The 15,925-nt window shown below is 39.3% G+C and overlaps 1 protein-coding gene and 1 long non-coding RNA gene across 2 annotated transcripts in view; one reads left to right on the top strand and one right to left on the bottom strand.

Moving 5' to 3' along the window:
- Window positions 1-15,925, top strand: part of LOC144608343 (uncharacterized) — a 107,407-nt gene that overhangs the window by 15,290 nt on the left and 76,192 nt on the right. The gene's annotated exons all lie outside the window — the stretch shown is intronic.
- LOC144608342 (fibrinogen C domain-containing protein 1-like) overlaps window positions 3,998-15,925 on the bottom strand; it is a 31,353-nt gene continuing 19,425 nt past the window's right edge. The window contains exons 6-8 of the mRNA XM_078426008.1: window positions 10,401-10,497; window positions 5,693-5,872; window positions 3,998-4,875 (exon numbers count right to left, since the gene is read on the bottom strand). Of these exons, the coding sequence (XP_078282134.1) occupies window positions 4,616-4,875; window positions 5,693-5,872; window positions 10,401-10,497 (537 nt within the window). The 3' untranslated portion in view covers window positions 3,998-4,615. The remainder of the gene's footprint in view (window positions 4,876-5,692; window positions 5,873-10,400; window positions 10,498-15,925) is intronic.

The following is a 15,925-nucleotide window of genomic DNA, read 5'->3' as shown; positions in this document are numbered from 1 at the left end:
CAAGCAGAAATTGTGTTGTTTTTTTAATAAAGGAAAATAATTATGGTTTCAGATTAACAAGATGACTCTTCTAAGATACCCTGTACAAATATTTATTGAAAAAAATCAAATTTAAACTTGTTACTCATGTTGATGTACTTGCTACAATGATTACGATGTATTGTTATTGATGTATGAATTGTGAGGGTTTCTCCTGGGGTACTGGAGGGAGTAGTTGTGGTATAGAGGTAGCAGTGGTGAGTGCATATAAAAAAAAAAGATTTGCAGTTGTTTGACTTTATTTTGTCTGTCTTTGTAAACTGCCCTGCATGGAGCCAGCACACCATCAAGTTTTATGTTGATTTCTAAATTATGTTCCATAAATGGATCCTCAGTAAAATAAAAAGCCTCTGAGTTATTTGGCCAACTGACAATCCTCATTTAAGGCTCTTCACTCTCTGATGTGGCATTGGTGCGATCTCCACCTCTTTGGCATTTGAGTTCCTTATGCTCTTCCTTGAGCAAGAGACCCGAGCAGTTATTTCACGGCCATTGTCTGGAGATCGCCAAAACCCTCTTCTCCAATACAATGTTCCAGCCCGCTAATCTTTTCCGTCTCGTGTTACATATGTAAGAAACTTCAAATCATTCGCTGGCTTTTGCTATGAACCTTTCCTACATGGATTGATGATGGCAGTTTTATTTAATCCAGAGACTCCATTCATGTTTTTAATAACATTGCTCTGGCATTGCCCTTCTGGCACTGCATCATTGTTAATTTAGATCACAGTCCAAAGCATCTCCGATATGTTGAGCATAATAAACTTCAAAAAACACTTTGACACCTTGGTCTGGGGGCTGGAGGAAATGATAAGGGTTTCAGAGGAAGAGAGAGCAAATCTACATTGGAAAATGCAGCTTGAAGGCTTTCAGAATAGCTCGGAGATATCAAGGATCAATAGAATGTTAACTGCCAAGTACTTTGATTCTAAGTAGCATTCTATTTTGTTTACAAAACAAATCTGAAAAAAAATCCATTAGCACTGAAGTAACTATTGGTAGTTGATATTTATTCTTGCACTTAAATACATAGGGAATCTGAACTTCATTAAAAAGCATTAGCTTTATCATAAAATCTCCCCATGCAATTCCATGGATGAGAAGAATCCAGTTGTCTTTCTTAACCAAGAAAGAAATTTTCCCTTTGGCAACTGTTCCCTCCAAAACTATTTGCATGAATAACTTAAAAAGTTTAATCCTGAATGACTTTGGCTAGGTCAAGTAAAAATCTTGTGGCTGCTTCATTGATTGACTAATTTAATGTTATGCAGCCATCCCTTTGAATTACTCATCAATGCTGACATCATTCACACTATTCAGGGAGAATTAAAGGCTATTAAACCATCTTAAAGGAACAGAAATATATTTCAAAGGGATGGTATGTGACCTCAGGAACAGGAAGGTGAAGACATCCTCATGCATTTGGATTCCTCATCGTCTGGATGATGGGTCATGGGTCTATGGGTCATGGGTTTTAAAGGTTCTATTGAAAAATGCTTGTGTTATCAACTGTTGTGGAAAGGTAGTTGGCAATTTGCAAAATATGAAGAGGTCATAAGCAGATTCCTTCACTCAACCTTCACTTAAAAGCAAATGTTACCTGCTGATCATTGTTAACGTTATTCTGAAACTTCATATTGATATTGAACTTCAATGGATCCTTTTAAAAAATCACAATGTAATAATCAATGAATAAGAAATGTCAGAATAAAAGTGCTCACAATCATATAAATATTGAGCTGAATGCTTTAATGGAAAATGTGCAATTGTCCCATTTTTTAATGATTTGTAATTGTGAGCTGAGTAAATAGTCTCTGGTTGAAGTCAATATGAAAACCTGTGTGTTTTCTGTTGTATTCAAGCCCATTTAGAATTATACAGAGTATTTCATCAGCATCTCCTAAAAAAGAATGCCATATGGCGTTCTTTAGGAGATGCTGTTGAAATACTTTTTGTTGTTTAGGGCTTGGGGCCCTTCCAGTTCACTCAATTCATAACTTTATCTGTGCATCTGGTAACTGATTCCATCTCACTCCTTTTATATGCTCCAGTTTCTGGCATTTTCCTTTTTTTTTTGTTGCATTACATTCAGAAGCATTCAAGATAGAAGCAGGTCATTTGACCTATCAAACCTTCTGTGTATTTGATTAGTTTACGGCTGCTCAGTGCCTCGACAATTTATCTACTGTTACTTCATGTCTCTCTTTTCTCTTCCCCATCAAATACTCCGTATTGATGGTTTCACTTGACCTCTATCATCCTATGGCTTCATAATTTCAGCTATCTTCAAGCCTTGTGTGAGAGTTGCTTCATGGTTTCTTCCCAAATGTCCTTGCTGTGTCTCCTCATACTTGACTTGACTTTGAATTGACTTACTTAAAATAATTCCCCTGTATCTAGCCCATCAATTCTTACAGCATTGATCAGACCAACCCTCTTTGTTTTTTTGCACTATGCCTAACATGATAAAATAAATGTAATATAAGAAATGGAAGAATGCCAAGCTGTTCTGTCCATTGAGCCTGCTGCACTAAATGATTACGGTTGATCTCCTACTACAGTTGCACTTTCATTCCCTGATTCCCATTTCCTGATTTTTTTGTTTGCATTAAATAATCTTTTGATCATGGTTTTACACATTCTCTGACTTAGTATCCACCATCTTCTGGGATAAATAATTACAAAAAATCCTAATTATCTGAGTAAAGAAGAGTAATTTCAATCAAGAATAGTGACCCTTTATCTTGAGACCATGACCCCAGGTTCTCTTCTCTTCAGCCAGGAAACCTTGTCTCTTTATCTACCATATAAGTTCCTCATTAACCACCTATGATTCTTTAAATTTTTCATGGAGTCAGAGCATTCAACATGGAAATAAGTCCATGCTGACCATTGAGCTCCCATTGACACTAATCTTGCACTACCCATTTAATTGTTCCCACATTTCCATGAACTCTCTCTGCAGGAGAGACAATTTGCAGTGCCCAAATAACGCAATGTGGGAGGAAAACTATTAATTCACAGAAAGAACATGCAAACTCCTTCAAGGGAGCATCAGAGGTCAGTGTTGAACCCAGAGGCAATGAGCTCTAAGGGCAGCATTTCTACCAGCTTCCAAACTTTATAAAATGGTCAGTCTCACCTTGTGATACAACACTACAAACCCTACCCTCAATTTAACTTTCAAAGCCCCAGTGTCATCCTGATTTACTATGTCGCACATGAGATGATATATCTCCCAAAACACTTTGCAATGACCTAACAGTAAATGCAATTCAGATTCAATATGATTCATGAAAATGTGGGATGTGAAGGTGAGGCATTTCAATCATTTTAAAGAGGTAAGCAAAATAAAGAGAATGAAAACTAATTGATCCTTTTCAGTGACCAATTTAACATTGGAGAAAACTTGAATGCAAATCCCCTGACCCAGTGAAAAGGATTCACCAAATGAAACCAGGAATGTCATCGAGCAAGTCATAGATAAATTGCCGAAAAAACCCTCAGAGTTTTTCTCTACTTTCCAAGATCTCCGTTTACCCGTTGGTCTACTTGGTCTTCCCCTTCCTTTTCAGTTCTCCATTCTCGGTCAAACCGAGAGCTTCTGTTACTAAACCTCAATTTTGCATAAGTTACATTAAAAGGAACCAGGCCATTTTGAAGGATGAATCTGAAGTTCAACCCTCCCACCATTGCATGTTATTTTACAAAATTGCATATCAAAGGAATGAAACAGAAAGTGCTGGAAGTAATCAGTAGATCAGCCACCATCCGTAGAGAAAAACAAAGAATAAATATGAAATGTCAGATTAGGAGTCAGCCATTCAGCCCCCTGATCATATTATATCAATGTCAGATCATGACTAACATATATCCTAACTCCATTTCAGTTTCAAATCTTTTATACCCACTGCTATTAATCTTAACTATGAAATCATTATTAAGTCAGCATTTCTTTACTGTGAGAGAAATGTCTCTGTTTCACACTCTTTGAGTGATGAGGTATTTTTAACTTTTCTTGTAATGATCTAGTTCAAACTTAAACCATAATTTGCAACCAGCAGAAAAAAAGTTTCTCCTCCGTCGACCTGAATAAGTTATTTCAAAATTCTAAATACTCATCAAATCATCCTTAACCTTTTTTTAATTCAAGGAAATACAAGCCTAGTTTACACAGTCTGTCCTCAAAATACAATTCTTTGTGCCTGATGCATTGTGTAAATGTCTATTCCAGGTGTCGTACCCAAAATTTTACACAATATTCCAGATGTGGTGTAAACAGGGCATTCATTACACATTAGCTTCAAAATAACATATACATGTACATACATATAGAATCACATCCACATTTAATGTACACGTGTATGTATTGTTTGCAAATATATATGGCGTTTAATAATGTTTGTACTGGATATGTCATATATACAGTCCATGTGTGCATAATGCTTTACTAAATGTATGTCATATATACAGTCCATGTGTGCATAATGCTTTACTGAAATATGCATGAAGCTCTTTCATGAACTCAATACTTGTCAGCAATCAAGGATTGAGTCACATTGCTAAACCTCTCTTTTTATTGGCCTCCATGTTTTGGCCTGATCTTCATCTCTACAAATTTGAGTGAATATTGCCAGCCGGTCCAGGAGGACCACTCGATGCCATTTGCATATGAGGTGTGGTGGCCCTTCAGATATCGGCCATTGAGGTTAGAAGTATGGCAATTATGGTACCACCAGGCGCCATGGTAGAACATAGCACAATTATTCATGGAGAGATCATTGTCCCGATCCTTGGTTGTGAATCTCATGCCGCTGTGCTTCAGGAGGGAGTCCCCTGTAGAAAGAAGCTAATGGTTACTGCACTGCGTTTGAACAGCCCTGAGTCTCGAGCTTATCATGCCTGCTACCCCTGCCATCATGTCAGATTATGCTCATTACCATTTCCTGTTTGAAACTCTGGTTCAGTGGTTTTGTCCCTGCCAATGAGTCAGATTGTGGCTTTAAATTCCACTGCAGAGAGTACATAATCCAAGCCGACACTCAGTGTATCACACTGGAAGTGTTGCATTGATGGAAGTAACATCTTTTGGTTAAGATATTAATATGAGTGCTCTTCTGCCCTTTGAGGTATATACAAAAATATTCCATTGTTGTTGTTTTAAAGAAGAGCAATTGTAAAAGTATTCACCAAGAGTAAAAGTATTTTCCAGTGTTCTGAACAAAAATTACCCCTTAACACCTTAAAACGGATTAACTATTTACTATTTTATTATTGTTAAATGGGATACTCCTTTGTTCAATTTGGCAGCCTTGTGCCCTATCTTTTATTGGCGCCTTTATTTCAAAAGCAGTTCATTGTCTGAAAGCATTATTGGATGACCTCATCATTGTATCTCCAGATAATCTCCTCTTTCCATTTCCTCCTCTCCCATTTGTAAATTCTCTCCTGCACTACTTGTTAATCTGATCATGCTGCCCGATAATTGCTTATTTTCCCCTTATAGTCTCTTCATGCTCACCATCTTTTGCTGAAAATCTTTTACTGCGAGCCTGTTAATTTCTTCCTGACATCTTGTTAAATTTCCCTGCTAACGTCAGCAAAACCCTGCAAGCTATTCCCTTGGTTAGTTTTAAAAAAATGAAATTGAGACCTGCAGTTCCGGTGTACTCTGCCACAGTCAATGGATAGCTGTCCCTTTCTGGATCAACAGAGAACAGTCCAATCCCAAATGTCCCATACTGAGCATAGGTTGTGCTGTTCTCAAAGTCTTCCATCTCGACACGGAGTTCGTAGTGCGATTGAATGGTGAGAGCGTGAATCCTCTTCAAACCTAAAAGGTGGAAAAAAGTTTCACGTTGGGTAATCAGGACAGGGTACAAAGTTGACAGCATGAACTATCCATACAAATAGGCATCAAATTGATGGTTTACCATAATAGGTCAACAAGATTCAAGCTCAATCTACTAGAGGAGAACACCAGACTGCTAATAAATGTTGAGATGCAATATGAACCATTTTGAAAATATGGTATTATTGCTGGACTATAACAATGCTAATACTAATGTATATTTCTGACATTACAATAGTGATAACATTTCAAAAGTATTTACTTGGCAGTCGGGAGTTTTACCTGTAAATCACATTAAATTGATTTGTCTATAGATTTTTTGAATGAGCAGACTGAAAGAAATATGAAGCAGCTCCATATGACAGTAAAATAGGTGGTATCATAGACAGTGAACATGGTTATGGAAAATTACAGCCGGATCTTGCTCAACTGGGCAAGTGGGTCAAATAATAGCTAATGGAATTAATTCAATAAGTGTGAGGTGTTGCATTTTGGAAAGTCCAACCAGGCAGGACCTTCACAGGGAATGGTAGGGCCCTGGGGTGTGTAGTAGAGCAGAGGGATCGAGGAGTACAGTATACATTTCTCTTAAAGTGGCATCGAAGGTAAAAAGGGTGGTGAAGATGGCTTTCAGTTTTGGTCTTTATCAATCAAGGAACTGATTATGGAAGTTGGGATGTTGCATTATGTTGTACAAGATGTTGGTGAAACCACACTTGGAGTATTGTGTTCAGTTTCGGTCACCCTGCTCTGGGAGATATGCCATTAAGATGGAAAGAGTGCAGAGAAGATCAACGAGGATGTTTCCAGGATTTGAGGGTCTAAGTTATAGTCAGAGTCTGGACAGGCTAGGACTTTATTCCTTAGAGAGCAAAAGGCTGAAGGAGGAAATCTACATTGGACTCGTACATCAGCGAGTCCAAACATAGACTGGGTGATCGTTTTGCTAAACACCTTCACTCAGTCCGCCTGGACCTACCTGAACTCCTGGTTGCTAAACACTTTAATTCTCCTTCCCATTCCCACACTGACCTTTCTGTCCTAGGCCTCCTTCATTGTCAGAGTGAGGCTAAACACAAATTGGAGGAACAGCATCTCATATTTTGCTTGGTCAGCTTACAGCCCAGTGACATGAATTTTGATTTCTCTAACTTCAAGTAACCCCGCCATTCCCTCTCTCTCCATCCCTCCCCCACCCAAATCGCACCAGCTTCTCGTTTTCACCCAACAAACAGCTAACAATGGCCTGTTTCCTTTATCATCGTTACTTTTTTGAAAATCTTTCATTCATTGTTCTTTATCTCTCTACATCATCATCTATATCTCTCATTTCCCTTTCCCCTGACTAGTCAGAAGAAGGGTCTCGACCCAAAATGTCACTCATTCCTTCTCTCCAGAGACGCTGCCTGTCCCGCTGAGTTACTCCAGCTTTTAGTGTCTATCTTTGGTTTAAACCAGTATCTGAAGTTCCTTCCTATACAGTCCTTAAGGTGAAGCAGCAATTCACTTGCACTTCTTCCAATTTAGTGTATTTCATTTGGTGCTCACGATGGGGTGTCCTCTGCAATGGAGAAACTAAAGATTAGGTGACTGCTTTGCTGAGCACCTCTGTGCAGTCCATAGGGGAAACTCTGGCTTCCAATTGCTGGTGCCTTTAATTCTCTATTCCACTCCCATTCTGAAGAAGGGTCTCGACCCGAAACGTCACCCATTCCTTCTCTCCCGAGATGCTGCCTGACCTGCTGAGTTACTCCAGCATTTTGTGAATAAATAACCCATTCTCACATATCTGTCTAGTTTCTGGCATTGTTCAATAAGCTCTTCTGCCACTATTAAATTGTGGAGTCACAGGTAATAATCCAACTAGCTGGCCAGATGGAAAATATAGACTTTGATTCTCAATATTAAATTCAATAATTTCAACTTAGTTGCATTCTCAGTTGGTATCAAACCTAACCAGTTTTTGTCAGGCTATCTATTTGTCACATTAAAAAAAAAAATCTCTCTCCAGTGACGCTGATCTGCTGGATACCTCCAACATTCTCCTTTTGCTTTCATGATCAGCAGCATTGTACAGTAATGCAGCCAGTGCAGCTGCTACTTTGCATCTGCAGTGATCTGGCTTCAATACAGAGCTCGGGTGCTGCCTGTGTGGTGTTTGCACATTCTGCCAAAGACTTCAGGTTGCTCTAGTTTCTTCCCAAATCCCCAAATTGTAAGGGGTTGGTAGGTTGGTCATTGAAAATCCCCTCCAGTGAACACATGAGTGGTGGAATCTGGGGGAGAGGGGGGAATGTGGAACAAATAAAATGGGTGGGGATAGGTTCTATCCATTCTCCCCTACCCTCTCTACATCTTGAAACTTGCTTGTTTTCACACTTTCCAATTCTATTGATGGGTCTTGGACCTGAACGTTAACTCTATTTTTCTTTGTTGATGGTCCCTGATTTGCTGCATACTTTCTACTTTGATTATAGATTTCCAGCACCTGTAGTTTTTTTTAAATTTCCGTTTGCTGTGCACAACAAGATCCCAGATAAACCATGATCCAAGCCTATACCCACTATGGCAACTGATGCACTTTTGTATTGTTGTCGGTGCTGTGTTTCAGGTGAGATGTTGAATGAAGACTTTTAAAGACTTCTATTTGAAGAAAATTGCATCTATCCAGTGTCTTGGGCCAATATTTGCTGTTTGAGTTTGAACAGAAAAAGAAAATTGTTTATTTAGATGCTGCATGGGGAAGGTTGCAAAACACAAATTAGCTGCCATGTAAATGCTGACACTTAAAATAAATACCTTAATTGGATGTAAAGTACTTGCTTTGTTCTGTTATTATGAAAGGATTCAAGCCTTTCTTCACATGAAAGATTAATACAAAATTAACTTCTGAATTAATTTAGTTGTTCATTTTCTCAGGGAAGATTTGAGAGCCAAAGAAAAACAATGCAGATGCTGAAAATCTAAATTAATTTTGTGTAGTTATGAAAATTGACATGCTATTAAGTCTGAAGAAGGGTCTCGACCTGAAACGTCACCCATTCCTTCTCTCCTGAGATGCGGCCTGACCCGCTGAGTTACTCCAGCTTTTTGTGATACCTGCTATTAATTAATGTTACTCCAAGTTGTATTAACTGCTTTATTTTAAGCAAAAGGAAGGAATCTTGTCAGGATAAATTATTTGGTAAGTAATAATTCTGTCATTGTATTATGGATTGCTGGGCAGCATGGGAAGCATTAATTATAAATGTCTGCTCTAACAGAATATAGTAGTCTGAATCAGCTGAGCCATGTAAGGTGATCTTCAGTCTGATGGCCATGAGAAGCCCCAATGGTGTAGGCCATATGCTTTTTGCTTGATGATTACCCACCTGCTCTGTGCTTTCACTTGTAGCATCGTGACCCGATGAATCTAATCAATTGGAACTTGTTCATCTAAGCCGATAGGAACATTTCATGCCTTCTATTTAAAAAATATCTGAAATCTCCCACCAGTAACAGTCCTCATCACCCCAGCTTTCCGTATCAGTATTTTTCTATGACCAATCCCCAAGCCTCAAATCTCTCTCCGAACACCCTTCTCTAGGTCACTATTCTTTCTCCAAATCCAAATGCCATTGCTGTCCCCAATCCATCATTCATTCCCCACCACCCAACTCTCCAAATCTCAATGGTGTCTTTAATCACAGCTTCAGTCTTGATCTTGTCTCCTATTCCATCCCTTCCAAGGTTCTCTGATCTCTCACTTCCCCTCTCCAGAAGTCCCTTCTAGATACTTTCTTGACGATCTCAATAATCTTTAATGGCATGGCCTCGTTCAGTTGGCTTTGCCAAGAGTTGTCAAGGGCCAACTTTTGGTGTACACAATCTCAGCTTATATTCCTGTACGGTTCTAAAGGAATCCCGCATTGCTGGAGATACATCCTAAAACTCAGACAAAACTGAGGCTCCAATTTGACATTAGAGCCCTTGGGATCTTTCACATGAGAAAGCAGACACAAAATAGAAGAACAACTTCTCATTTTATGGCAAATAATCTTCAAGCTGAGCCAGACTACAGGTCGCCTCTCACCATATCACATTTTTAATGTAGGCAAAGATTCAAAAGCAGGAAGATGTTCCATGCCGAATTCTTCTAATGAGTTACAGTATTATCGTCTTTAAAAAAGAGCAGCACGGGTGCAATCATATAGGGGAAAACTTCCTAAAATAATACAAGAAATCAATGGCGAATCTCTCCCCTTGATACTGGAAAGAAAACAAGTCATCACATACAGAGTCTATTCCACAATCTCCTCGAACCACGACAACAGTGCCCCACAAAAAGCTCTGGATACCAGTGAAGCTTTCAAGACTTGACACCAATTAGTGTTTGTTGGATAACGAAAAAAGAGCAAAGGCTGTGAAACTGAATTGCAATGCAGGTCAACCGCGTTGTAATAGAATGACTAAGCAGGCTTCAGTGATTGTGCATAGTCCCCTGTCACAAATAAGATATTTGTCTCTTTACCTAACCAGTGCTCTCCTGTTATCCTCCCAAATCCATCTTTGTAGGCATCCCATCCTTGGAAAAAATCCACTGATCCATCTTTTCGCCGCTGAAAAACCTGCAAAAGCGCAAAAAGATGCAAGGAGACGTGAAAATTGAACAGTCTAGGAGTGATGGAAGAGATAAATATGATGCGTCCCCTTCCCCCATCCCAGCAAAGTTATGGACAAGGGGTTATGACCAGCATAATAAACGGGCAAGAGGAAGGAAGAATGGGAGAACAAGTGGTACTTTGGTTTAATGTCTTATCTAAAAGGTAGCATCTCTGACAGTACAGCAGTCCCTCTGGCCCACTGGGAGTGTCAGTCTGGATTATGTCTTGAAGTGAAATGAATACTCAGAGCTGAGTCCTTTAGACTTGGTACATGAGAGTGTGAGCCATGGTAAAATTATTCTTGATATTAAGGGTGGGGAATTACAAAGGGTATGGTTTATTCTAAGTCTTTATTTCAGGTCAAAAACAAAACTAAAAGGGGAACATTCAGTTCAGGACTGATATCAGTGAAGAAGGGTCTCGACCCATTCCTTCACTCCAGAGATGCTGCCTGTCCTTCTGAGTTACTTCAGCATTTTGAGTTACTTCAGTATTTTGAAATACTGTGAACAAGAACTGGATCAGGATACAGAGGCAAAAATCTATCCATTGTTTCAAAAACTACTGAGGCTGCGGTATGATAGGAGGGAATTGCTGGTTTCTAAAGACTGAGCTGAAGAATCATGCATCTATCCGTAACTTCAAATGCAGCAAAGATCTCAAACCCTTTTACAGCTAAGGACAAATGAATAGAAGTCTGTGTGTAAAAGAAGATAATTCCCCATAGATTTTCCTTCACACTTCCACCACAAATTTGATAAATTAATCTTATAGTCTGCCTTAAACCAGCTGCTCCTATGAAGTGGAAGGAAGGTGTGGAAGTGCTGGATTTGCTCAGTCAATGAATGATGTCCTGTAAAGCCTTGTCTACAACTTGAGGCTTAAGCTTGATTCTGCAATGAGATAATGATGAAAGTTAAAGGCTGTGGGCTGAACTACATGTGATGAAAGCTAAAGCAAAAGAAATGAACTTCACCAAAATTGCTTTCCATTTTACTTGTCCTATTTTTTTTGTGAAGTAGTGAAGTGTTGGAGAATGGAAAATCCTTTTATTCCCCTGTATGATTTATTTGAGGGGAGAATCAAACCTATTGGTGCCAATACACTTTAAGCTATCCTTTGAGCCTGCTACCCTGAAAATGTAGGAGGCATTCAGTTCCTTGAGCATGTTAATTCTTGAGCATCCTTGAGCATCATAATTCTATACAAAGGTAAGAAATTGTTATTCAGCACCCTTCTGATACCACTGTACCCCTGAACTCCCAACATTGGTTGCCAGACTTGTCACTCCATTAACAGCACTAACTGGCTCTATTAATCAGAAAACAGGTACACTTGGTAAGAGGCAGACACACAAATTGCAATCTGAGGGGCTCCTTGAATACACATTATAAGGATATACACTCAGTAATGCTTCCTTAATGTACATAATGATTATTGGGAGGCTGGTGCTGCTGCCCATATGCACATCTCTGGTCCAGGTTAGTCTATTGGATGATTCTTCACCTTTCTCCATCATAATTTCTCTTATAATAAATAAAATTACGTACAAGTTGTAAAATAGCACCATTTTTATTTAAGTGCCTCTTTTGTTTTTGCTCGGTTGTTCCTTGCAATAATGTCCGAGGTTGTCCTTCAATTCCTAGTCATTCAGGGCCAATCCAAAACTAAATAGAAAAGCTAGTTCTAAGACAATGACACATTGAAAGAGCACCGTAAACATAATGGCATGGTAATTTAGAGAAAGCAATCAAAATTAAATGTAGTTGAGCCTGCCAGACGTCCCATTGCTCCTTAACCTGGCTCTGTCTACTTTATACATGATGTTTTGGGTGTCATGATCTGGAGCAATATTACCAGTTGGCAGGTAGCATTAAGTTAGTGTCAACTTCTGTTGACTTCATGGATTAGCACGTAGAAATGTGTAGGGATAGTGCTCCAGAGTATAGGATCTGGACATCAATTGTAGGACAATGAAAAGCAGATAATGCACAAAACGAATGCAGTGGTACAGAGCTTCACTGTGGCTCACATTAGTGTGGTGTGTGTGTGTTTTTAAAGGGATTGCTGGATAAACCAAGAACAGGCTCACAGGAGAATATGTGCATGAATGACTGCTTTCAACTGAATGCTGCCACTAGAATTTTTAACAAAGCAGCCTGAGCTCATGTGATGTGATGGGTAAACCTGGGGAATTCAAACTACTTTAGAACTTTAAGTGCTTTACTCAAAAAAATATATCAAAATAAAAATGGTTTGCTCAGAACAATTTGGGTTCATGTGGTGAAGCAAAGGTTGATTAATAAAATTGTGCCTTTGATTCATAACATCAATTGAAAATATCCCTAGTGCATACACAGGAATTTAAATATGATTGTTTTTGAAAGAACATATTACAATGGTAATCATTATACACGCACCCACACCCATGCACATGCGCACACACACACACACACACACACACACACACACACACCCACGCACACACACCTATCCTTTCATGCACACTCACACTCTCTCATGATTTTACAGGGCCGAAGAAGACTGCTCAGTCCGACCGATCACAAATAAAACCACTCTTCCACCAATAAAACGAACTTCCTTTGAAATTCAAACAAATGATAGAACAGAGAAGTCAATCATATCTAATTAAGTGAAAGAGAAAGGCCACAAATAAGATGGAAGAATGGGATCAAAGTCACAACAGACATATCACTACAGCTGAAGAAAGACACAAAATGCTGGAGTAACTCAGCGGGACAGGCAGCATTTCTGGAGAGAAGGAAAGTGTGACGTTTCAGGTTGAGACCCTTCTTCAGACTCACCAGCCACTTTAGTCACAACAATCGCTTCAGTATTTTGATAGCAATAGGTTGGAAAACGCTAATCCATGAAGTCAAAAGAAATGGACACCAACTGAACGCTGTCTGATAGTTGCAACAGGTAAATATTGCTCTACATCATGACACCCCCAGCATTATGTATGGAGCAGACAGTGAGAGGTTTCAGAACATGGAAGATCTGGCAGGTCTAATTGCATTTACTTTAATGCAAGAAGCCTATCAGATAAATCAGATGAGCTTTTAGTTAGGATCAGCACTTAGAATTATAGTTACAATCACAGCTGGCTCCCTTGCACAGTATGATCGTAAGTACTTGGAATGACACAAAAAGTGGTAGTGTTGCGAGGAATGTTGTCTCAGGCTGCAACAAATTACAGGTAGGCACAAAATGAGTCTCAGTCTGAAGAAGGGTCTCGACCTGAAACATCACCCATTCCTTCCCTCCAGCGATGCTGCCTGATCCGCTGAGTTACTCCAGCATTTTGTGTCTACCTTCGATTTAAACCAGCATCTGCAGTTTTCTTTCCTGCAACAAATTATAGATCAAGTGGAAAGTTGGGTATTGTGTTGGCTGATGGAATTTAATCCTGACAAATGTGAGGTGATTGATTTTGACGTTAAATAGAGGTAGGCCATGTGCAGTAAATGTTAGGACACTAAGGATGCTGTCAAACATAGGTTCAAATCCATGGATCCCTGAAAGTGGCAACATAAGTAGATAGGATGGAGAAAAAGTTACTTGACATACTTGCCTTCATAGTTGGGGCATAGAAAATGAAAGTTGGGAGGTAATGTTGCAACTTTACAAAACACTGATGAGACAGGGTATTATGTGCAGTTCTGTTTGGCGTACTATAGCAAGAATATGGTTGTATTGGAGAGTGCAGATGATATTCACTGAAATATTGCTTGAAACATAGGACTTTAGTTATAGGGAGAGATTGGATAGGCTGGGCTTTTTTTCTCTTTCGAGTGAACAAGGGTGAGTAGTGATCTGATGGAGATAAATAAAATTATAAGAGTCATAGATAAGGTAGACAATCAGCATCCTTTTCCCACAGGGGATTTGAGGGGAAAGTATTTTTTTACACAGAGAATGGTTGATACCTGGAACTCACTCCAAGGTAGGTGGTGGAGTCAGACACAATCATGATTAAGAGACATTTGGACAGGGTAGGGCATGGAAAGATACGGATCTAATGCAGGCAAATGGGATAGTGTAGATGGGAAAAAAGATTGGCATGGACATGTGCTGAAAGGCACATTTATGTGATGTATGACTCTATGACTAGTTTTAAAACATGTGTCTATTACTATGCGGGCATGAAATAATATTAAAACATGCAGCTTGGGATTTTCAAGGGATGACCTGGTAATGGTCTTTAAAGTTAGGAAACTTTTTTTAAATGAATTAATGAATATGACGTTACCAGAAAGGCCAACATTAATTGGACACCTGAAATAAATGACAGAGCTGTGAAGAATCACATTACTTAGAGTTTTAAGTTACATCCAGGCTAGATTGTGTAAAGGTGTATATTTCCAAGTCAGTAGATTTGCTTCCTAAAAGGACATGGAATCAAAAGGATTCAAAACTATATTCTGGTGGCATTAGGCCACTGTTACAGACACAAGCTTTTTAATTCCAAATTTATCCAATTTAAATGTTGTAGGATTTGAACATCAACAGTCCATGCTTCTTGATTATTGGTATAATAACAACCAATATTGTAATTTATCCCTTTTGGTGAGTAGAAGTAAAGAAGATGTTCTTTGGCAGAGGGCAAAGGTAAAGGCCACAAAAATTAGTTTATCAATAATATATTTATTTGAAGGTCAGTTCAACTTCTACAGTTGTACCGGGCCCTGGTGAGACCGCACCTGGAGTACTGTGTGCAGTTTTGCTCTCCAAATTTGAGGAAGGATATTCTTGCTATTGAGGGCGTGCAGCGTAGGTTCACTAGATTGAGTCCCGGAATGGCGGGACTGTCGTATGTTGAAAGGCTGGAGCAATTAGGCTTGTATACACTGGAATTTAGAAGGATGAGGGGGGATCTTATTGAAACATATAAGATAATTAGGGGATTGGACACATTAGAGGCAGGAAACATGTTCCCAATGTTGGGGGAGTCCAGAACAAGGGGCCACAGTTTAAGAATAAGGGGTAGGCCATTTAGAACGGAGATGAGGAAGAACTTTTTCAGTCAGAGAGTGGTGAAGGTGTGGAATTCTCTGCCTCAGAAGGCAGTGGAGGCCAGTTCGGTGGATGCTTTCAAGAGAGAGCTGGATAGAGCTCTTAAGGATAGCGGAGTGAGGGGGTATGGGGAGAAGGCAGGAACGGGGTACTGATTGAGAGTGATCAGCCATGATCGCATTGAATGGCGGTGCTGGCTCGAAGGGCTGAATGGCCTACTCCTGCACCTATTGTCTATTGTCTATTGTCTATTGAAACTGTCTATCAGAAGAAATGGCTAAAGGGAACACTATGAATCTATTTAATAATAGGCTTCACAAGTGCATGAAGGAGAAAGGTATGGCGGACATTTCGA

Source organism: Rhinoraja longicauda, chromosome 31, assembly GCF_053455715.1.
Source record: "Rhinoraja longicauda isolate Sanriku21f chromosome 31, sRhiLon1.1, whole genome shotgun sequence".
In the NCBI taxonomy this organism is placed as follows: domain Eukaryota; kingdom Metazoa; phylum Chordata; class Chondrichthyes; order Rajiformes; family Arhynchobatidae; genus Rhinoraja; species Rhinoraja longicauda.
The sequence above is the reverse complement of the archived record's forward strand: the minus strand, read 5'-3'. Positions and strand labels throughout refer to the sequence as shown.